We start from the raw sequence: 23,784 nt of genomic DNA, 5'->3' as shown, positions 1-23,784 counted from the left end.
AACGCCGCCGGCCGACCGCCGCCGCCATCGCGGCCTCACGGCCGCCCCCGCGCATGCGCCCAGGCGACGCGCGGCGGGGGGAGGGGGCCCGCGCATGCGCAGCCCGCCCGGCGGCGCCCACCCCCAGGCCGGGCAGAGCCGCCGCGAGGCGCCCGCCGCCGCTCCGCCGCTCCCCTGCCCGCCCGCCGCCGCCTGCGCGCAGCTCCCTGCCGGGGCGGGGCCGGCTCCTGCGGCCGCCCCAGCGCAGCCCCCGCCGGGCCCGTCCGAGCCGACGGCATTTCCGGGGGAGGGAGCGGGGCGCGGGCTGGCGGGGAGCGGCGCGGCGCGAGCAGAGTTGACTATATATGGTCAAAGGCAGGGGAGAGCGGCGGGCCGCGCGGGTGCTTCCTGCTTCGTGCCGCTGGGCGCCGCGGGGCTGAGGCGGCGGCGGGAGAGAGAGAGAGAGAGAGAGAGAGGCCGGGCCGCCTGCGCCGCGCTGCGCTGCGCTCGCCGCCTTCCCAGCCCTTCCCTTCCCTTCCTTCCCAGCGCCACCGCCCGCCGCAGTAACAAGTGGGCGAAGATGCCGTACGAGATCAGTAAGCCCCCGGCGAGGCGGAGCGGAGCGGGGGCGGCGGGGGGGGGAACCGGGTGGCGGCGGCGGCGGCGGCGGCGGGGAGCCCCGCTGGCCGGGGGACCGGCGGGCGCGGAGCCGGCGGTTCCTCACAGCCCGCTGACAGCAACAAGTGACCGCGCCTGCCGGCAGGGCGTTGGGCTGCTGGGCTGGCGCCCGTTAACGGGGAGAAACAAAACGTGTTATTTCTGGTTTTTTTTTCTTCCCCCCCCGCTTTCTCCTTTTCCTCTAGAAAAAGTGTTCGCCAGCCTGCCGCAGGTTGAACGAGGCGTTTCCAAAATTATCGGAGGTGATCCTAAGGGCAACAATTTTCTTTATACCAATGGAAAATGTGTCGTCATCAGAAACATTGATGTAATGTATTCTAATTTATTTTGTTTCGTAGTATAGAGCTTTCACTAAGTTTCATTTTGTTTCCCGGCCCGTCTCCTGTAATAGCCCGTGCTTCATTCACACTTAGTAATTTCAATTGAGGTCACAGATCCGTGATCAGCAGCAGGGGAGTAAGCAGGGTGCATGACTCAGGCATAAAACCATGGGCAGCGACTGTAAAAACCTGTAGAAAATCTCAGTAAAATGTGCAGTTCTCTCCCTCTCTTTGCATAGGATTTGTAGGCGAGAGACTGGTAAGTTCTAGTTGGCCCTGTTTATCTTTTTAAGTATCGCTGTTATGAAGTTGAGTGTTGTGTTTGCCTAATAAATGAACTCTTCCCTGTTGGCTGTATTGGGCCTTTAGCTTGTAAGAGAAGCATGCAAATACTTGCAAACACCTATCTTTAAACGCATTAGTCTGTAGCCTCTTTATTTCCCCCCCCCCTGCACTCCAGGAATCAAAACAGTTGTCAGTTGCTTGACTCTGTGGCAAGCTGTCTGTGTGTTGAGTTCTCAGCCCTGGTCACACGGAACTTTCCCCATCGATTAAATATTAGAATGCCCCAGTTAACGTTTTTAGTGTGTGGAGGTTTGTTGTGGTGTTCTGTTTTGTTGTTTTGTTTTGGTTTGGTTTTTTTAACCTCTGGTGGTAACTAGAGAAATGTTAAGTGAGTCATTTAAATGATTTCTTTTCAAAGATGGCATCCCTTTGAGAAGTATGGAGGAAGTGTTACGTGTCTACGCTATTGTCTTGCTACTGGTTTTCAAAAAATACTTTTCTTCAAAGTAAATGCTTGTTTTTTAGAAATTCAAATTCTCCCCTAGATTTACTTTCTTCTCTTCCTGGAGATTTGGCCTGCAGTGGGGAGGGCTGTAGGGGGGCAGGTCATACCTCTCTGGAATTTTAAGGTCACCACAACAATGGATTTGTTTATGGCTGCTTCTGTAAATTACCTTTGTAAATTGAATTTTTATGAGCTGTTTTCCTGATATATCTCATCACCCCCACTGTATTCAGACATTTCTTCATTGTCATGCTGTAATACAGAAACACTACTAATAATTATTGGCAAATTTCTTATTTAATACCAGTTTAAATTCATCCACTGCAAAAATAAGCTTGCACTCTGGTTTCAATGTCTGAGTATGATGTTGCTGTAATAGTGTTTCACTCTTGGTATCAAGGAAAGTTCAATTTTCTGAAACCAGAAGCCCCAATTAAACACTGTAATAGCACAGTGTGATGAGAGAAGAGAGAAAAGCCACTCTGCTTACGTTACAGTTTTTGCCCAAGTTATGGATTGTGACCTCCTCCCTTGTACTGTCATTAGTGCTCATCTGACCCTACTTTGGGGGTTAAATTGGAAGAAAACAATTTGCTTTTATCTTCCTGAATCAGCTCACTGAAGATTTGCTCAGTGCAAATGTTAGTCCCAGCATGAGCCAGAACGTAGAACACATGGTGAGGTCTGAGTACAGGCGAGGTGGGATTGTGGGAATTCAAATTTAGACTGTTTAAACTCTCAAGGGAAGTTGAGAATGGAAGTCATAAATCCTTCAGGTTTATGGTGTAATTCATGCTGATATGCAAACTTACCTAACTGGCAAGGAGAGTCTGCTACTGTTAATAATTGGCAGGTTATACTCTGCAGATGACCACAGAATGTATTGTAGCAGTGACAGAAAAACTGACCAAAGCCTGTGCTATGGCTTTTGTGGTGTTTGTTCTTAACCCGATGTGGAAGTGTGTCTGCTCTTAGTTGAGAGCCCTGCCTGCTCTGAAAAATACGGAAGCCTGTATAATAGTTTGCAACAACCAAATGAAATACTGGGAGGTCTGTGTGTAATCCCTCCATGAACAGTTCTCCAATGGGATGGTTGTACTCTAATGAAAAAAACAGGTCATCAAAATGCAGTCATCACCTTTCTCTGAAGTCTGAAGCTATCTAGCATTAGCTGATCAGTGGTGATGAATATAGTGTTGAGGGTTAGTGCTTGATCTTTGAGTATGGGCTAGAGACTGACAAGAAAAAGTCCTGGAACAGTGCTGGAAAAGCACTGAGTCAGAAGGACTAGTGATATTTGTAAGGTTTCATACCTCATTAATATTTTATTGTCTTCATGGGTCTAAACCTACTTTGAAGCTTGGAGCTTCAACTGCTCACTTTCATATGTGGCTCTGGTTTCAGTGTTCGAAATAAGCCACATAAGCTCACTCTTGTTGAAGCTAGTATTAGGTACTGCATTTGTCCCAGCTAACAACATAATCTTATCCTAAAATCTCTAGAAGTGGAGGTTTGGGGGGGGGTTGATATGAAAGACATACAAGTTAAAAAAATTATTTTGCAAGCAGAAATAATGTTATCCAATAAACGGCATTTAAATTGGCAGTGCTAACTCATTACCTGGTTTCCTGATTCTCTTTACTATATCTTAAATTTGGGAGTCTTCTGTTTAACCCCTTAAGTCAGTCTGTTAAGTCCAGTCTCTCATCTTCTTAGCTTCCTGGACTCTTGGAGATTCCTGCTGTAAAACAGCAGCTACTAATTTATGCCATTACTAATGAAGTGTGGGGGTTTTTGAGCTCCCAGAACTTGTAGGTGATGCAGCTGTAGCATGGGGAAAACATTATCTTGTCTTGCTTAGATAAAATCCAGTTCCACACAAAATAGGGAGTGATGTGCTTGCTGTAAATGCAGATGATTGTGACTTAAGGAGGGCTCTAATGCACTCAAGCAATGTGTAAAAGCAGGAATGAAAAAGAGCTGCTTCTTGCATGAGTAAGCTGTGTTCTGTCTCCTGAGGTGTAACAGTACTGCAACAGCAAGAACCCTTGCAAGGAGGAGACTGTCTGCTTTCTAACACAGAGCAGGTGTTTTAATTTTTCCTGATTGGATGGCTGAGTCATACCATAACATCAGGTGGTTTTCTGGTTTGGTTGAATAAATCTGTATTAATTATAGCAGTTAAAATGAACTTTTGTTTTGACCATGTGAGTCAAGCTTCTGGAGCTGGAAGATACCTGTTAACCTGTTTTTTTGTTAGAAAAATTTTTCTAAGGAGTAGTGTATTATTGTTGAAGCATATATGGACTATATTTGGAAGATGTGCAGAATGGCTTTTTTCTACAGTTAATTTGAGAGCAGATTTTGCCTTGATGTCATCCTTTCTTGATTTGCGTGGTACCTCTGTAGTGTGACGCTGCTGATCTGCTGAGACACTGAGTCAGTTTTATTGTCCAACCTGAAGCATCTGAAAACATGTTTAAGACTGAGGAGATAAAATTGTGATGGAGTGGCAGTGAATTTCTTTCAGAATTCCAGTACGACTCTTGATACTAGGGAAAACGTCTCTTCCTGTGCTAGTCTGCTAGCTTTTTAACTAGATTGCAGTTGGCAAGAAAGAGAAGGCCTTGCACACCTCATGAGTTACTGAGTGATCTTGAGTACCTGGCGATGATTAACAGCCATGCAATATGGTTAACTGTAGGTTTAATTTTCATACTCAACTGTAGTAGAACTTTTGGATGTGTGTTGCAGAGCACAGCTCACGTTTAGTGTTCTGCTTGGGTAACTGCCTTACCTGGGCTAGCCCCATAAAAAGAAAGTCCAATGCTTGGCCTGTTATTTTGGAGAGTGGTTTTCTACCTTTCAGCAGGTACTGGAGAGGAAAGGGTCAGAGCAGTTCCGGCTGTTAGAGGAAATACTTTGTGTTGGTTGTTAGAAATTAGTGTGGTGTTTTAGCTGTACTGGACAGCAGTGTTCTGCGACATGTACTGCACTTCTCAGTTTTGTATAACAGCTCAATTTAAACTGGAAGGAAGGGTGTGAGAGAAGGAGTGTGAGGATAAATTTTGAATTTTATCTTTGAATGTCTGATTTTGCTCCTTTGAAAACCAGGAAATACAACTTAGTAACTTTTTTTTTCATTTAAACTAGAATCCTGCAATTGCTGACATCTACACTGAGCATGCCCATCAGGTTGTAGTTGCCAAGTATGCTCCCAGTGGATTCTACATAGCATCTGGAGGTAAAGTATCAGTGCGCATGCTGCATGAGATACGTGGACAGAGCTGTTAAAGTGCTTAATGCAAAACTTACGAGAAGTGTTACTACTCTTGTTTTGCCAGTTTATGTACACAATATACATAGTCAAAGTGACGTGCTTCGATGGAACTAGTATGGATGCCTGAGGGAGGAACGATTTCTGTAGTTGTTCGTCTAACCTCTTTATAAATCAGTGAGTTTAGTGACATGTTTGGTCTTTTTAAAATTTATTATTTAAATCAAAAAGACCTGAAAATGAACTTTAAATGCTTAGTGTGAAGTGTTAAAGAGAAGAAATCTTAGCGTAATGAATGACTTGTATACCTGCAACAGAATGAAACGTTATTTCTGAAATACAGGACTATTGTTTCTGTTAATAAACTTTCATACTTTGGGGGCAGGGGAGGGATTCTAGAAGAGTGTATACTGCTTTCTTTTTCCCTCCCCCTTTCTTCCGGACTGAACTTGGCAAGACTTGGCATGATTTTTTCACACATTTGTAACCTGAACTAAAAAAGCTTTCTCTGGTAAGTTAGCAGGGAAAGAGGCTGATTCTCAGTTTCTGTGTAATGTATGTGAATCAGTAGTCTGAGAATGGGTAATGTGAATTTCTACAGCGTGAGTTTCCTGGTTTGTTAGTGGAAATGGCTCCAGTTTTTGATGACTTACAAAGAACTAAACAAAGCCTTTTTAATAGAAGCTTGCTTCAAATAATTGAGCTTTTTTGAGGAGGACTGGTATACAGTTGAGGAATATTGATAAATACAATACTATAACTTCCATTTCTTAAAAATAATTGCGGTTAATCTATGGATATTTTTTTATTAAATTTGCTTGCCATTGTCAATTAGAAACACTTCAGAAGCAAATAATGTGCCCAAATACAGAAATACTGAATATAAAACATTCTGAATATGAGCTCCTTAGAAGGGGAGTCCAGAGTCACACACAGGTCTTAGTAGAATGGGAATTTCTCTCTCAGCAGTTTTAAGGGAACAATATTTTTTTTAAATGTAAAATGTTCTTTCCTTCTTGGCTTCCTGCATATCAGAAAGCTGTATTAGAATATGTGTCTTTTGAGTAATGGGGAAGCTTTAAGAACAGTGATAGCAACAGTGATAACACAGCTTCTTTTTTTTTTTTTTTTTTGTTTTATGCTTCCCCCTGCTGTGTATGAAAGGAACCAGAGCCAGGAGTTTCTTGGCTCAGTCTTGTATGTGGACCATATGTCAAATTGAATACCTTCTTAAAATCCAGTTTGCATTCTTTATTCTACAGACTTGGTGCTCTAGGATTGTGCTGTACTTAATCCTCTGAATAACCATCTATTTTGTTCTAGTAGCCTTGTAGATTTTCAGTCCCCTGTAAAAGAACAGTGATATACATATATATAGCCTGATTTGTGGAGAAGTTTTTTATTAGTGATCAGCTTAAGGAAGCTCCTTGCTCCTGGGGGGGGAGTATTCAGTTGACTCTTTTTGGAAGTTGTCTGTCATACCCAAGTAAATGAGTTTAAGCTGCAATATTTCCCTTTAAAAGTGTCTTCTGTATGTCATTTATAAATAGTTTCATGATACTGCTGAGCATAGGGTCTGAAGATAGTATCAGGCTGTTCAAGCTGTTTCTAAGTATAACATGTAGGATTCATTTCTCTATCTATAAATTTGCATTAGCCATGCAACCTGCATTAATACTTCATGTGCTTGATGAGACAGACCTTTGGCAATATGCTTTGTGGCTTTTATGGTAATTTCTTTTACTGCAGTCATAACAGATGTAGTAATAGGAGATATCACAAAGCTTAAAGCTATATGTGTCCTATCTATTAATAGATGGAGCAAACAATTATATTTTGAAGTCCACATTAAAATTCTACTTCAATAACAAATTCTCTATGTAAAATGGAGGATTCTGCATCTGTCCTTTTAGCAGAAGTGGAGAAGATCAGGTCCCAAGATACAGGGTTGCTGTATGTTTAAATTGAACTGTAAAGATGCACCAATAAATGGTGAACAGAACTCAAAAATGTTCTGCTGAGGTGAAAGGTATGTATTTTAGCACGTGTTTTTTTTCTAAAACAGTGGCTTTTATGAAGGGTCCAATACGTACAGAATTTGCTGTGTAGGTTTCAGTAGAGATGTGCAAACCTGTCTGCGTATAGAACAATTCCTCTGGTTACGATGCTGCACCACAGTAATTGCTCTGAATAGAAGCAAGCTCTAGGGCTGTGTAATACTGAGAGGAAACAGTGACCAAGGAAGCTTTCATTATATTAAGTCTTGAATTGTTATGACCTGTGCTGTGTCTGCTGCTTGTGACATTACCATTTTTTAATATTATGTTGGATTCCTTTGTGGTAATCCAGGTAGTGCAGGTATCCACGTGCAACGTTAAGTGTGTACATGCTTCTGTATAGAAAAAATAGGCCGATGAGTGTGCATGAATTGAGTTCTATGGGTAGAAATATCTTTGTATGTTTACATGTACCTGGTATTTGTATGCAAAATGAGTTTGCTTTGAAGGTACAAAAAGCCAAGGTATGAATTTTAGTGAGTCAGCCACTGTCCACTGGATTGCTCTCTTATTGTAGATGTAGGATGGTTTACTTCCCAATGAAGTGTGGATAAGCTGTCTTGTAGCTGCTGGGGAGATTGGGCTGGTGTGGTTTTGGTGGTGTTTGGTTTTTTTTTTGTTTTTTTTTCCTGTGTGTAACACAGACACTTAACACATACTGGCTGATAACATTAAAGTTCCTGCCCTCTTACTGTGCAATTTTTTTTCACGTGTCTGTTTGCAAAAGTTGGCTCTGTGTCTTGTATTTATTGCCGCAGGTCTTAAACCTTAATATCTAGTTAAAAACATAATTCGCTGAAATGGATGTAGTCTTCAGTGTTCCTAAATCAAGTGATTTGTAGTAATTGCAATAGGGTAAGATAATAGGTCCCTAGTACAAGCGTTCAGTGTAGCTGAAAATTGTATCCTGGCAGATTGCTGAGTCATATGACTGAGTCATGCTGGAACAACAATAGTTATATTCTATTTTATTATGGCAGATGTCTCTGGAAAGCTGAGAATCTGGGATACTACACAGAAGGAACACCTACTGAAGTATGAGTATCAGCCGTTTGCAGGAAAAATAAAGGACCTTGCCTGGACTGAAGACAGCAAGAGAATTGCTGTGGTTGGCGAAGGAAGGGAAAAGTGAGTAATTCTTTCGCATGTGTGTATATACATATATGTACACATATACTGTAAACCTCTGTGTTCTAACAAAGCAGATTCTTTCAGATAGCTTTTAATTTTTCAAGGGAAGAAAATCATGGCTTGTTCCCTGTTTAGACCTCAAGGTGTGCTGTTCTGCAGCAGAATTCTTTATGCAGTATTAGACAGCTGTAAAACTACTTGGAAAATGTAACCCTGTTAGCATTGCTCCATATAAAATTGTGTGGGTCTTGTTTGGTTTTTAGAGGTAGGTATTACATTCAATGATAGCTGTTCAGTAGGCCTTTTGGTGGATTTTTTTGTCTAATTCTGATAGAGAAGGAAGGGAGAACCACAAGACAATTCTCCCTCTTCTTTCATCCCTCCCAAATTGAGAGGACATGATTGAATAAGAGTTAAAAAAAAAAAAGTGTATCTGAATTTTCTCCCTCAGCAACATGCCCATATTTTTAGACCTATTATGGTAATTAAAAGAAAATCACAACCAGTTGTCCTTGTCTGACTAAATGACGTGCCCGTTACAGTCAGGTTTGTGTCCTTTCTTTAATGTTTAAAGACTGAGAGATCTTGAAGGCAGAGTCCAGACCAGGTAGTCTTATGCCTAAGGGTCTGAAAAACACGGTGCGGTCCTGTTTCCTGACCCCCTGCACAATTTTTTAGTCACCGTCATGTACTGTGTCCTGATATTTGAGAGAGATTCTTTGTCCTCCATCCCTCCTTCCACCCCCACTTGCCCCTGGATAGATAATATGTAAATTTGCTGTCCTACTTCAAAAAGTCTGCCAGTCCCCTGTTAGGTGGATGTACTTCCAATCTAGAATTTTGCTGAAGTGATTCTATAGAACCCCCTTTTAATAGCAATGCTCTGGTAGTTTAATGCCACTGGATTGATTATATTGATTTTTATTTTTTAAGCTGATTTAAGTAAGAACCGACAAAAATGCTGTTGTAACTCTTCTTCCTTAAACCTTTAAGTAATAATAGTTGTAGAAGTGATGGTACCCAATCTAGGCTAAATAATCAGATAAATGATCGGATGTCATTGTTATCCTAGCTTTCTGTATTCTGTGTAGTGACTAGGCAGACGGAATAATTTACTGCTTGCTTTTATAAACAGATAGACTTACTGAAGAATATCTTTTGGATCTCTGAATTTTAGAAGCTTTATACGTAAAACTTGCTTCTCTCTCCCCTTCAGCAAATGTCTCCTATTGAAGATTAGATTCTCTCTCCAGTAAGATCTCAAATATCTTTCAGGGAACTGATGCGCTTGCGTGAGATTAACGAGATGACCTAATTTCTTTTCTTTGAGTGCACTCAAATCTGCTGTTTGCAGATGCTCAAGGAGTTAATCTGCATGTAACATTTACGAATTGTAGTTATTGTGTGCTTTTCTAACTAGATTTGGAGCAGTGTTCCTGTGGGATAGTGGTTCTTCTGTTGGCGAGATTACTGGGCACAACAAAGTGATCAATAGCGTGGACATAAAACAAACAAGACCATATCGTCTGGCAACTGGCAGTGATGACAACTGTGCCGCTTTCTTTGAGGGACCGCCATTCAAGTTCAAGTTTACCATAAGTGTGAGTTTAAGTTTAGATGTGGCTCTGTTAAACTGTGCAGCAAGATGACTAAAAGCTTTCCAACGAGCTTGCAGTTCTTGTCACAACTAGTCGTGATAACAAAAGTTCTCAGCTCCCCCTTTTGAGGTATAGTTGTGTCAAGTGGCTTTCTTAAACCTGTGTTTGAATATAACTGAAGGCTTGTCTCAGGCCAAGAAAACGGAAATAAATGATTGGTTAAGAAGAAAACCTGAAGCGCTTTTTCCGAATTTTTTTTATGGCTCTTCATCCTCTTCCATAACTTAAGAAGTAGGATGTTTCATTGGCCCTGTGGGTGCTTTCTGAGCTCTGCTTCCCAGTGCAGACCTGTGTAGAATTTCTTAATACTCTTCAAGGTGCTTGATTCAAGAAATGTGGTGGTGTGAATGGAATTTTCCAATCTGCTTAAGAGTGCTTAAATCTGAAATCCCAGGGCAGCTTAGAAAGGGTGAGTGTAGATGTTTGAAAACGGAACTGATTTCCACAATGAGGAATGGGTATGTAACTTCTGTGGTCAGTTTTCTGTTTCTACATTTCTTTTCACTTTTTGTTTCATATTCTACTAGTTTAAAATCTCTTATGTAAATGAAACAAAACCTGGAACTACCACATTTAAGACATTGATTGTTACTTGAGGCCAAAGAAAATAAAAAGCCAAAAGTTTCTGCAGCTGTTTCTGATGGCAGAAGATGCATCTCTTGCCTTAAAAAAACCTATTCCAGAGATACTGGATGTTATTGCAGTAGTAAATTCAAATTGCTTAGTTTATTTTGCTTTTTAAAATGCAGTAGTAGGCCTTTTATTTTCTTAAGTATATGCCTTGAGTAGTCTTCATACACTGACTTTAGTAAGGATTCCATTCCAGTTCTAGAAAAGGAATTGTTTTGAGCTCTGCAATCCAATGAAATGATGTAGTTGCCTAATATATTTCTGAACTTAAGTTGATACTTGCATTTTGCTAAGCTGGTTCTTTTGGAACTCTGCAATCTGAATTGCTTACCAGTGCTGCTTAGACTGGTATGTGATGCAGTCTTCCTTTTACAGCAATATTTGAGTTGATGTATGGGATTCTGGTACAGGCTGTTATATGATTTAGATTAGAGCTTGACGTATCATCGGGGGGAAAAAAAATCTATAGTTAAATAAAGTAGGTTAGAACCTGCCTTTCATAATACTAAAAATAGTCTCCCAAATCTCTTTGCATGGAAGCTTTGGCCTCATTGTGGTGCTTCCCTATTTAACGTGCGTTTTCTAGTTAGCATAGTTTGAATAGTCTCCTATTTGTAAATAGTCTATTTGGGGAGCATACATCAGTCTTGCCTGGTTACTTCACAGAGCTACCACTAATGCAATCTCCCAGAAATGGAATTCCAGTAAAATAATAATTTATTCTTCATGCCTGTGTTTTTTACAATAAGAAGGATAAAGTACTCTTCTGTGTGTAAAACTTACTTGCACAATGAAGGAAGAGTCAAGATCTGGAGAATGTTGCAGAAGAATCAGTGACCAGAAGGGAAGAATCCCATGTTTGCGTCTAAGCTGCAGCTGAGGGTTTTTTCCTACCTATCCCTGAAAGTGGCTACTCCTGCACCTGGTGGTGTGCCAGGTTGTTTGAACTACATCAGCACTGATGTCAGTTTCGACTGGTCTTGATCCCAATGATCCTCTTTAGATAGAGGCTAGACTTGTTCTGTAGCCATTCTCTATAGCAGGCATCTCCTACACAGCTAATTTATGCCTTGTGTGTAAGAGAACTTCATTGTTACTGGATTATCTTCTATGTGAAAAGGTCTATTCTTATTTTGTCTGCTGATTCTTACTTTTTTTCCTACAGGACCATACACGGTTTGTGAACTGTGTGAGGTTTTCTCCTGATGGGAACAGATTTGCTACAGCTAGTGCAGATGGCCAGGTAAAAAGCAAGGAACTCTTTTTGTAATGATTTTAACATGAGAAGATTTTCCTGTGCATTTTGGGAATAGGATTAGTATTGTAAAATCCATGTTGCTTCTTTTTTCATGTCTAGAAGTGACTGGCTTAAACTTTTAAGTATCCTCCTATAAAGCTGTAACAACTGATGTCCAACAGACTATTGTCACTCAGCTTTTTTCCCCAGTCTATCTCCCTAGCATATTACTTCTCTTACAGGTTATTTTGGCAGGAACATACTAGACTTTGGAATATGTATGTCCTTGTTATGATCCTGAGAGGTCTGGCTGAAATACTGAACGCATAGGTAGCAACCCAGCTCCATGTGGACTCCCTGCTGATGAGGGCAGGTTTGACACTGTTACCATAGGTAGCTCCTCCTTCTAAGAAGGCAGATTCCCATGACTGCAGTGCTAAGCAGCTGCCATCACAGCAGGAGTCAAAAATGTAACATCTTCCAAGAATTTCAAATGTCAGGATCCAGCGTACAGAGTGGCTTACTGTGATTATTTACATTTGTCATCTTATTTGTTTAGTCTTAAATATTAAATGCAGGAATACTTGTGTATCCTCTTCAAAAATCTAGTATTTGATAAACCTGCAAGCGTGCCATGTAACAAAAGAATGATCCGTGCGGTGCAAGTAACGGTGTTTCAGTTCTTGGTGTTTTTTTTTTCCGTTACTGCTTTTCCCTTCAAGTTATATGTTTGTGTGCTCTCTTAAGATTTTTGTCTATGATGGAAAGACTGGAGAGAAAGTGTGTGCTCTTGGTGGAGGCAAAGCTCATGATGGAGGTATTTATGCTGTAAGTACAACTTCATTTGTGCAAATGGTCCATAGTATTTCATTACCAAGTTCATGGACTGTGAAGTCTTGCAATAATAAATGCATTTACTATCTTGTGGTGACATTTGTTTTTACAGATTAGTTGGAGCCCTGACAGTAGTCAGTTGCTTTCTGCTTCTGGAGATAAAACTGCTAAAATCTGGGACGTTGGTGCTAATTCTATTGTCAGTACTTTTAACATGGGATCAAACGTGTTGGATCAGCAGCTGGGTTGCTTGTGGCAGAAAGACCACTTACTGAGTATCTCGCTGTCTGGCTATATCAATTATTTGGACAAGAACAATCCAAATAAGCCTTTACGTGTCATAAAGGTACGTTAAACTTCTGTTGTTGCACCAGTTTCTGCAATAAATGGCTCAGTGGTTGAAGTTGTCTAGATGGAATAATAACTTGAAAAATGGTTTTGTTAAATTAGCATTGCCAGACAGGCTATGTGTGACTGACTCTTGCAAGTTACATGAATCAAGAAGTTAAAATGTTACATGTTTGATGCTGTGCTTTGTGCAAATATACATACTGATTTTGGTTTTTAGTTAAGGTTATCAACTTAGGTTTCATAGCAGCTTTTAACCGTTCTTGAGATGAGAAAAGAAATACAGCATAGACAGAAGACTACCAGTGATGTCTCATTCTACCAGAGCTAGTGTATTGTGAACAAGGTGACTAGGGTTACTGCGCAATCGAGCTTTAATTTTAGGAATTAAAGAGTTCGCTGACACAGCACTCTCATGGGAACTTACATTTTTACATGAACTAGAAACAGACGTCCCAGATTCTTGCTATTGCTGCTATAATTCTGGCAGGTGGTGTGGGTACATGACCATATTTAGTCCTCTTCCCTGAATCATAAAGTGCCTGAAAAGCAAACTTTGTCGATGAAAAGGCCATGGAAGTATTTTGGCCCAGCAGGCTAATAAGGATATTCACAGTGCCTATTCCTTCTCTTCAAGGAGTAGTACATGGAAATAGCAATGCTGCGACAGTTAAATGACTGCTTTGTTAACTAGTGATTTGTATTCTGGGTGACTTAATGCTTGTGAATAAAATTATATGTTACTTTCTGAATAATCTGTAATTCTTCTCAAATAAGTTTGATTTATGTATGTGTTAAGATGAAAAATTGCCTATCAATAATTATTATTTGTGTCCCATTCACAGGGTCATAGTAAATCAATTCAGTGTCTTACAGTGCATAAAAATGGTGGAAAGTCCTATATTTACTCTGGAAGTAACGATGGTCATATTAATATCCTTTGAATGATAGTGAAATTTGTTCTAGCCTTATAATCTGAGAGCGCTTATTGGGGGGGGGGGGGGGAAGCTTTGCCAAAGACAAAAACTTATGTTTATTGGACGCAAGTGAACATTTTATATCTGAAGCAGTTTATTTTGCTTCCCCCCCTAACTTCCCTCTTTTACTGCTGGTTGCCTTTAAACTTGCCTGCTAAATGTAAGCCAGTTCTTAATTTCCCATTGTCACTTCTTTGTGGTAGATAGATTGTTAGTAGGAAGGAGCAAGTAAATATGTAAATTAGCCTCTTGTACCTTTCCACGTATTCTGTTATACAGGCAAAACATGTATTGCTGCCTCTTGCTGTTATGTGTGATAGATAGGGAGATCTTAGCATGTGCTGAAAGTCATGTATCTTGTTTTTTAGATGTTCAGGTCGAGAAAGATAAATTCTTGTTGATCTCTCTCTGACCCACTAACATGCATTTTTCTTACAGTTGTGTTTTTCCCACTTGTATTAAGGTGTGGGGTTTTGTAGTTCTGTGACACATTGATTGTGTTCTTTATTTGGTATCCCAAATGTCATCAGGTTTTCTCACTACTAAAGGGAACTTATACTTCTTCTGAGACTCTATTTCAGTCCTGTTGGTTTCTGGAGCAAAACACTGGGAATGCAGCCTGGTTCCCAAAGGGCATGTTCAAGGGTGAGGTTGGGATGTGTTCAGCTAGAAAACCGTTGGCTTTTCTTCAGTGTTCTGAAGCTTAGAAGTAAAACTGCAGTCCTTCATCATGCTTTCCATGATGCATTAAATGGTGTCACATTGGCATAAACCGTTATAAATATAGGACTTGTTTTCTTTACAAACCTGTAGTATAGGGTTAATAGTTCACACTGATGTTAACATACAACATCAAGGAAAGTCAATGTTGCAGGTCTTCTAGCTAGAATTCTTTAAAAAGTATTTCCTGTTCTCAGACCTAATGTTAATTGTTCCAGTATTTGCTACTGTTTGTGGTAGGTCATTTAGCTCATTACAGAATATCAGAGGTTCATTTAATAAATATTTTGAGGGTGTGAGGTTGGTTGAACCCTGGTACAAGTTGCCCCAGGAGCTTGTAGAGTCTCCATCCCTAGAGATACTCAAAACCCAATGGAATGGGCAGGCTGTTGTAGCTGACACTGATTTGAGCAGCTGGTTGGACTAAATTTCAAGAGGTCCCTGCTAACCGTAGCTATTCTGTCAATTATTTAACTTTTTACGATGGTGTATCTGACTGCACCAGTATCTTCAAATGTTCCTTAATTCTATTATGCACATTATTGGGATTCTGAAACTGGAGAGAATGATGGCTTTTCTGGGAAAGGCCATACAAACCAGGTGTCTCGAATGGCAGTGGATGAAATGGATCAGCTGGTCACCTGCAGTATGGATGACACTGTGCGCTATACCAACCTTAGCAAGAGGGACTACAGGTTAGTTAAAATGTTGCCTTTTATTGTAGTATTGCAGCCCTAATTATTTTATAGCAAGTGTTTTGTTGATTTATATGGTAAAGAATTTTATGCAGCATTTATTCAGGTTTTAAGTTACCATGGAAACTGTAGACACAATTGCTGTACCAACCTTGCTTTTTTCTGTGACAACGAGAAATGCATCCCAGACTTTTCAATTTGTCTCATCCCTTCCACAGGTTAGATAGAGATCTGCCTTGTATCGGGTGGCTTAGTTAGGGGACTGTGGGAAGGGTGTCCATTTTATGATTCATGAATACCCAGGAATATTGGTAATAAATGTTGTTAGGAGGGGTGGGACACAGCTGTTTCTTCATGGAAGCCACAATTGAAGCAAAAAAACTTTAAGGAATCCTATTAAGATCACCTAGTTAGTTTAAAAAAAAAAAAATAGGCTCTAGTGTAGGAACATTGACTTTCACTTCAAAGGTGTACTACCTGATCAAGATAATAATGCTTTAAACAGTATGCAGAAGGAAACTTTGCAGATTATTTAAAATAAATATTAAATTGTGCATGTTCTTGATCATTAGTGGGTGATTATTTGAATAGGCAATTTTAAATAATGGTAGACATGGAATAATTTTTTTCTGATTTGTCCTTCCTGCTTCTCCACCTTGGCACACCTTCCTCTAGTGGCCAGGATGCTGTGAAAATGGATGTTCAGCCAAAATGTTTAGCTGTGGGTCCTGGTGGTTACACTGTAGTTCTATGCATTGGACAAGTAAGTATTAACTTGTGGATTATCAACACAATTGCTCTGTTAATAATGCCATGTATGGTAACATGATGGTTTCTGACAAACCTATTTAGTGTGGGATCACCTTGCACATCTGCAGAATTTCCTAATAAGAGCTATAGGGAACATAATTAAGCAGGATGCTTAATAGGCTTGTCTTTTTGCATCCTGTACCAATGTGACAGTCTTATGTATAGATTTAAATGTGACATGGTCCCTCGTGTAGATGCCTCAATTTGTTACCAATATAGCTTTCTGCTGGAAGGCTGCCCCAGTCTGAATTGTGCTCTTGCCTCATCTGTTCAGTGATGTGATTTTAGGAAAAGGATGTCTTGCTCCTGTGTGTTTGGTTGGTTTTGGTTTTTTTTTTGTTGGTTTTGGGGTGTTTTTTTTCCCACAACTGATCCAACTAACCAATTAACTAATGCTGTTGTACAGCACAGGTAGCTCTAGCTTGCTTGCCAGTAGTATTCAGATCATGCAAAACCAGAGAGATTGCACCAGGGCTATCTTGTGTCAAAGCAGGCTTAAATTCTAATGACATGCCTTCTGTATGGACGCTGGTTTTATGCTTGGGACTTTCAGTAGTGTTGTCCAAACCTGTTCTCTGTGTGAGTTATAATTCCAGTTGTCCATAGTATAGAACTGGATAGGAAATAGCCCTTAAAATTTAACATCGCAGTACTAACTTGCTACTAATTTAGTCCTGCCTCCCTTCTTTTAACAGGAAACCAGGAAGGGAGTAAGCATTGCTAAAAATACTGGTTTGTCCATGTTTCTTTCTTGCTCAAACCGAATGAGGTGAAGCTGAAGGCAGTAGAGCATGCCCTGCACTACCTAATTTAGAGCAGATATGTACTCCAGTACAGCAGATTAGTTAGTCACCACATGTAGGCATTTCTTTCTTTTTTTTTTTTTTTTTTAAAAAGAATGAAACTGTTCCCTTAAGATCAGAATATAGTAAACTTCTGAGCAATCAGAGTGGATTTGTATTTATGACTAAGCAATGTGGCTTAGCCATAGTTTCCTATTAGGCACTTTGAACAAGGGTCTTAAGTTTCTGGTTTTCTATTTACAGATTGTTTTGATGAAAGATAAGAAAAAATGTTTTGCAATTGATGACCTTGGCTATGAGCCAGAAGCTGTAGCCATTCACCCCGGAGGAGGTACAGCAGCAGTGGGAGGAGCGGTAAGGTTGCACTTCCTGAAACTGTGCTACTTTGAGCACTGGAACTAGTAACCGAAGCATTTAATAATAGTAGCTGTGTTGTGTTGAGAAGTAGTAGGTGGCCATTTGTAACAAGAGCAGTATTGTAACAAGTAAATGGTGTGTAATTGGTATTCCTGGGCTTTCATTCCCCAGGTTCTCCCACCATTGTGACCTAATGTCTATTTAATTTTTTGTCTTGTATTTGCTGGTTTTAAATTGTCAAATTGTTTTTACCCAGTGTATGCTTAAAGTAGGCAAATTCTAAAAATCAGGTCTATATTCTGGACGTGGTGGATTGTAGCTAGCATAAATAACAGATTCTTTAAACTATTTCTTAATATAAGCACTACCAGATAGAACTGATGCAAAAAGTTCCAGAAACTTAGTAAGCCTTCCTCTTTCTATTGTAAAGTGATTTTCTTTTTTGTACCTTCCCCCCCTTTTTCACTGTTAATTTGCAGGATGGGAATGTCCGTTTGTATTCAATCCAAGGAACCTCTTTGAAAAGTGATGATAAGTCTTTGGAAGCTAAAGGTCCTGTTACTGACCTGGCATATTCTCACGATGGTGCCTTTCTTGCAGTCTGTGATGCAAACAAAGTTGTCACTGTTTTCAGTGTCACTGATGGCTATGCGGTAAGAACTGTTGCATCAGGAGTTTTGTTTAAAAACAAATTGACTGACATCTCATGTCTAAATCTGTTATGGTGAAATACAGTGTAGCTGGTGAAACTTAATTGTTAAATCATTGATGTATATTTGGTGTTTCTGTGACACTCTGTTTACCTGGTATTTTGAGTTAGGCTGCTGTGAAAAGCAACACTATGTAGAGCCTCCAGATCACATGAATAAGTGAGGAAATGTACAGCATAGGTTGGCTACTGGGAAAACACTCAAACCCATCTAATAACAAACACATAGTTAAATGGGGGAGGGCTTGTATTTCCACAGGCTAGCAGTACTTAAATGCAAAAGATCTGAATAAGGCATCTGCATACTTTGTAATCAGCTGAATTGCTACTGTAGGGTTTTTTTAAAGGAAAAAAAATAGTCAACAAAATACATGCATGCCTGTTAGAGAATTTATGTGCATTTTTGTAAAATGGACAAGAAGGCAGGCTCTATTTGATAAGAATCATGTAGTACAATAAAATTTAATGAAGTAAATAAAGCAGGCTTGGCAATAAAATTCTGCTGGCTGTGGCACACAGTTCCATGGTAAGAACTAAGCAATGAAAGGGATACATTAGGGCAGGGAATCTTGCTTTACCCTTCAGTGTAGTGTCTTTTAACCAAGAATGAGAAAATGGGCAGTTTCCACTTTTCAGCTGGGCAGTCAATCTGTATCAGCCTGTAGATTCATTAAGCTTTGACCGAAACCACAGTGAAGTAAAAAATGCAGGATGGCATTCCAGAAGAACAATTCATTTTCTAAGTAAAAAAAATTAAATAATTTTGCTTTTAGAAACATCTGTGGGTTTATTTTAAAAGCCTCTAAGCAAGAAGTAACTTGTTGCATATGCACTTTACAGATCCAGCTTTCATAGAAAGAGTCTTAGCTTTTTTTGCAAAAGGTTTGGATTTTATTGGCCTGATAAGTGTTTAAATAAATAGCATAAATGAAGCCACCACTTGATTTAGGGCATCAATTTTCACCTCAGATGTACATTGTCTGGACTCTTGCAGTAGCTTATTGAGATGCTACACATTAAAAGCCAGTGATTTCCTGAAGTAGCTTAAACTAATGAAATAACACTGTATCTCTAACTTTTGAATAGGAACATAACGTCTTTTATGGACATCACGCAAAAATTGTTTGTATCGCCTGGTCGCCAGACAATGAACACTTTGCTTCTGGAGGCATGGACATGATGGTATATGTTTGGACCGTAAGTGATCCAGAGACCAGAGTCAAGATACCAGGTGTGTTTCCTTCAAAATCTTACTTTTGAAAGTTGCTAGTGGTTCTTGAAATCCAACACAGTACCTGTGTTCTAGAACTAATGGTAAGCAGGCTTTGAATGTTAGAATGTTAGAATCATAGAATGGTTTGGGTTGGAGGGGCCTTTAAAGGTCATCTAGTCCAATCCCCCTGCAATGAGCAGGGACATCTTCAACTAGATCAGGTTGCTCAGAGCCCCATCCAGCCTGATGTTGAATGTTTCCAGGGCTGGGGCATCTGCCAGCATTAGGCCTTTGACACTGTCTCCCACAGCATTCTCCTGGAGAAGCTGGCTGCTCACAGCTTGGATAAGTGCACTGGCTGGATGGCCAAGCCCAGAGAGTGGTGGTGAATGGAGTCAAATCCAGTTGGCGGCTGGTCACAATTGGTGCTCCCCAGGGCTCAGTGTTGGGGCTGGTCCTGTTCAGTATCTTCATTGATGATCTGGATGAGGGGATTGAGTGCACCCTCAGTAAGTTTGCAGATGACACCAAGTTGGGTAGAAGTGTTGATCTGCTGGAGGGCAGGAAGGCCCTATAGAGGGACCTGGACAGGCTGGATCGTTGGGCCGGGGCCAACTGTATGAGATTCAACAAGGCTGAGTGCTGGGTCCTGCACTTGGGTCACAACAACCCCATGCAATGCTAAAGGCTTGGGGAGGAGTGGCTGGAGAGCTGCCTGGCAGAAAAGGACCTGGGGGTGTTGGTCGACAGCCGCCTGAACATGAGCCAGGAGTGTACTCAGGTGGCCAAGAGGGCCAATGGCATCCTGGCTTGTATCAGGAATAGTGTGGCTAGCAGGACCAGGGAGGTGACAGTGCCCCTGTAGTCGTCACTGGTGAGGCCACACCTTGAATCCTGTGTTCAGTTTTGCGCCCCTCACTACAAGAAGGACATTGAGGTGCTGGAGCGTGTCCAAAGAAGGGCAAACAAGCTGGTGAAGGGTCTAGAGAACAAATCTTACAAGGAGCAGCTGAGGGAGCTGGGGTTGTTTAGCCTGGAGAAAAGGAGGCTGAGGGGAGACCTTATTGCTCTCTACAGCTACCTGAAAGGAGGTTGTAGCGAGGTGGGGGTCGGTCTCTTCTCCCTAGTAACAAGTGATAGAATGAGAGGAAACGGCCTCAAGCTGTGCCAGGGGAGGTTTAGGTTGGATATTAGAAAAAACTTCTTCACCGAAAGGGCAGTCAGGCACTGGCACAGGCTGCCCAGGGAAGTGGTTGAGTCCCCATCCCTGGAGGTATTTAAAAGACGGGTAGATGTGGTGCTTAGGGACATGGTTCAGTGGTGGACTTGGCAGTGTTAGGTTAACGGTTGGACTTGATGATCTTAAGGGTCTTTTCCAACCTTAATGATTCTGTGATTTTATGAGCAACCTGTTCCAGTGTTTCACCACCCTCATTGTAAAAAAAAAAAAAAAAAAAAAAAAAAATTTTTTTATATCTAGTCTGAATCTACCCTCTTTTAGTTTAAAACCATTACCCCTTGTCCTGTTGCAACAGGCCCTGCTAAAAAGTTTGTCCCCATCTTTCTTGTAGGCCCCCTTTAAGTATCGAAAGGCCGCAATAACGTCTCCTTGCAGCCTTCTCTTCTCCAGGCTGAACAACCCCAACTCTCTTAGCCTTTCCTCATGAGAGGTGTTCCATCCCTCTGATCATTTTTGTGGCCCTTCTCTGAACCATCTCCAACAGGTCCATGTCCTTCCTGTGCTGAGGACCCTAGAGCTGGACACAGTACTGCAGGTGGAGTCTCACCAGAGCCGAGTAGAGGGGCAGAATCACCTCCCTCAACCTGCTGGGCACGCTTCTTTTGATGCATCCCAGAATACGCTTGGCCTTCTGGGCTGCGAGCGCACATTGCTGGCTCATGTCCAGCTTTTCATCTATCAGTACCCCCAAGTCCTTCTCAGCAGGGCTGCTCTCAATCCCTTCATCCCCCAGCCTGTATTGATACTGGGGCTTGCCCCAACCCAGGTGCAGGACCCTGCACTTGGCCTTGGTGAACCTCATGAAGTTCACATGGGCCCGCTTCTTGAGCTTGTCCAGGTCCCGCTGGATGGCATCCCGTCCTGCAGGCGTGTCAACCACACCACTCAGCTTGGTGTCATCTGCAGACTTGCTGAGGGTGCACTTGATCCCACTGTCTGTCATTGATGAAGATATTGAACAGTACTCGTCCCAGTACGGACCCCTGAGGGACACCACTTGTCACTGATCTCCATCTGGACCTTGAGCTGTTGACCACTACCCTCTGGATGTGACCATCCAACTAATTCCTCATCCACTGAACAGTCCCCCCATCAAATCCATATCTCTGCAATTTAGAAAGAAAGGTGTTGTGGGGGGATTGTGTCAAAGGCCTTACAGAAGTCCAGACAGACGACATCCGTAGCTCTTCCCTTGTTCCCAAACTAATCTAGCCTTTATGTTTATCTCGCTACAATAGCCAGAACTCTTCTGTTACGTTATTTTGTTGTCACTTTTAAAATACACTACTAGTATTTAATGCAGCTGAAAATCACCTTTGGAATATGTGCTAAAGTTATTTTGTCAGCCTAGCCTTCCTAATTCTTTTCTGTTATTTCACACTGCCATACAGATGCTCACAGACTACATCATGTAAGCGGCTTGGCATGGTTGGATGAACATACTCTGGTAACAACATCCCATGATGCTTCTGTCAAAGAGTGGTCTATCTCCTACAATTGAAATAAGCCCTCTCTTTGGAAGGACCTAATCAGGGACTAGAACTACTGCAGTGGAACATAGCATTTCTCTTAAAGAATCTGTATTGGCCTCTGGGTCTGCTATCATATCCTTATATCTTTACAGGGTGTTCATATCTGTAATTAAATGTACTTTGAAAGCTTTAGCCAGTAACAGTTTGCACATGAAAAGCACTTAAATTATGTCTGGAGCTTAACCTTTGTGCTGAACATTCCAGAGGCAACAGCTGAGCAAGTTGGTGTGAAAGATTCAGGTGTGAAAGATTCAAACTCAATCAGTTGTTCTTTTCTAACCAAGAAACATGAGACTGTACAGCATGAGAGTAATACTTCTCATTTTTTCTAATTACAGAACATTTCTGTACTAACGGTCATAGTAAGAGTATTTAGTTGTGATCTGAAACCAGTCAAGCTGTGTGCAGCTACTGTATATTGCTTTGCTTCTCTGTACTGCACCAAACTGTTGCCTCAGATTTTCTCCTCCAGATAACTAAATGGGGTACATAGATAATAAACTTTTTATGTATTTCATGTCAAAGCTTTGTGGTTTATTTTAAGGTGGAAGTGTGGGGTTTTGATGTACTTACTGTTGTGGGTATAATGTTTACAAATAATCGTTGTGGCAACTTCTTGCTTCAGAAACACATTTGTTACTTTCATCAACTAAGAATGTCTGGTTATTTCAATGTCAGAAAAAATCATTCTGTTTCAAAGATTAAAGATAACTTCTGTTTGAAGGAGGAGAAGCATGTTATTGTTTAAAAAAAATGCAGTACTTCTACCACCTTTTTGAAAATACAGAAATTAAAGAGAAGCATTGTTATGACTTGAAGTGATTTTTGAGAAGATAGTGTTTGAGTAAGTTTTATGCCTTTGCATGTGCGGAACAGTTGCATGGAAGCCGTTATCTAATGCAAACAGATCATGATCTTGTGTTTAGCTCCCTTCTCACACTGTACACCACACTTAAGTGATCTGAAGCTAGCAGTCCAACAAGGGTGGAGGAGGACACTGATGCAAAGTAGTAGGAAGATTTGTTACCATTTCTAGTGGCTAAAAGAAGTTGTTGCTGTCCAGAACTTTGGGAGACTAAAAAAAACTTTTCTCTAAGTTTTCACTACCACCACCCCTCCAGTGCTCTTTGGTTTTTATTAAGCTTTCCTTTCTCTGTGGACTTGTGTGGCTTTTTTTTTTACCAATCATATTTCTAATGACACTAATTATACAGCAAATAAAATGCTTTTGCTGCTTCTCATACTGTGGACCATTGCTCAATTGCTGAAAAAAAAAATTGCTTGTCAACAATGACTTGGTGAAACATCTTTTTAAAGAAAAAATGTTGATTTCTTTTTAGGAGTGGTGATCAGATGTCTTCTGGCACACAAACCAACATATACATTAGAACAGTTGACATGGGTTTTATCTAAGAAGCAGAATACTTTGCATCATGGTTTCTTTGTGCTTGCTGCATCTCTCCTTTAGCAATTTTGCATGTCTGTTTATTAACAATGCAAGGACAAGAGAAGTTTTGGAAAAGGGCATGTTTGAAATTAGGCATAAGATCCAAATGAACAAGATTTCTCAGTGTCTAGCCCCTAAAACTTGTCCTGCTGTTGTTGTTGTGCCAGTCCCTGTGCAATTCATCCATTGTTCTCCGAGGCCAAGCTGAAAGAGTTGCTATTGAATCTGCTCAGTGGGTTCCTGTTGTAGTTGAATCCCTGTCGTGTAAGTAATGATAAAGGGGGTGGGGGGCCTTATGCAGATGTCTATGGGCAAAGAACAGAATTCACTGGCAAATCCTGC

General features: G+C 40.9%; 1 protein-coding gene across 1 annotated transcript; it reads left to right on the top strand.

The window, feature by feature from the left end:
• The first annotated feature begins 220 nt into the window (after positions 1 to 220).
• WDR1 (WD repeat domain 1) lies at positions 221 to 23,236 on the top strand. The gene is made up of 15 exons (XM_087737329.1): positions 221 to 575; positions 843 to 964; positions 4,921 to 5,011; positions 8,082 to 8,229; positions 9,653 to 9,833; positions 11,686 to 11,763; positions 12,505 to 12,585; positions 12,704 to 12,937; positions 13,785 to 13,874; positions 15,177 to 15,331; positions 16,007 to 16,094; positions 17,188 to 17,298; positions 17,781 to 17,954; positions 19,097 to 19,241; positions 21,855 to 23,236. The coding sequence occupies exons 1-15, from the start codon at positions 560 to 562 to the stop codon at positions 21,962 to 21,964; spliced, it is 1,824 nt and encodes a 607-aa protein (XP_087593455.1). The 5' UTR covers positions 221 to 559; the 3' UTR covers positions 21,965 to 23,236.
• Positions 23,237 to 23,784: the final 548 nt, after the last annotated feature.

The sequence above is a fragment of the Nipponia nippon genome, unplaced genomic scaffold, assembly GCF_047370975.1.
Source record: "Nipponia nippon isolate SJK-2023a ecotype South Korea unplaced genomic scaffold, ASM4737097v1 scaffold_6, whole genome shotgun sequence".
Taxonomy (NCBI): domain Eukaryota; kingdom Metazoa; phylum Chordata; class Aves; order Pelecaniformes; family Threskiornithidae; genus Nipponia; species Nipponia nippon.
The sequence above is the reverse complement of the archived record's forward strand: the minus strand, read 5'-3'. Positions and strand labels throughout refer to the sequence as shown.

Bases quoted from the DNA above. Each gene is read 5' to 3' on its own strand.
- WDR1 (XM_087737329.1), top strand. The intron at 17,955-19,096 runs GTAAGAACTGTT...ACTTTTGAATAG, and splicing joins GTGTCACTGATGGCTATGCG to GAACATAACGTCTTTTATGG. The intron at 19,242-21,854 runs GTGTGTTTCCTT...ACTGCCATACAG, and splicing joins GACCAGAGTCAAGATACCAG to ATGCTCACAGACTACATCAT.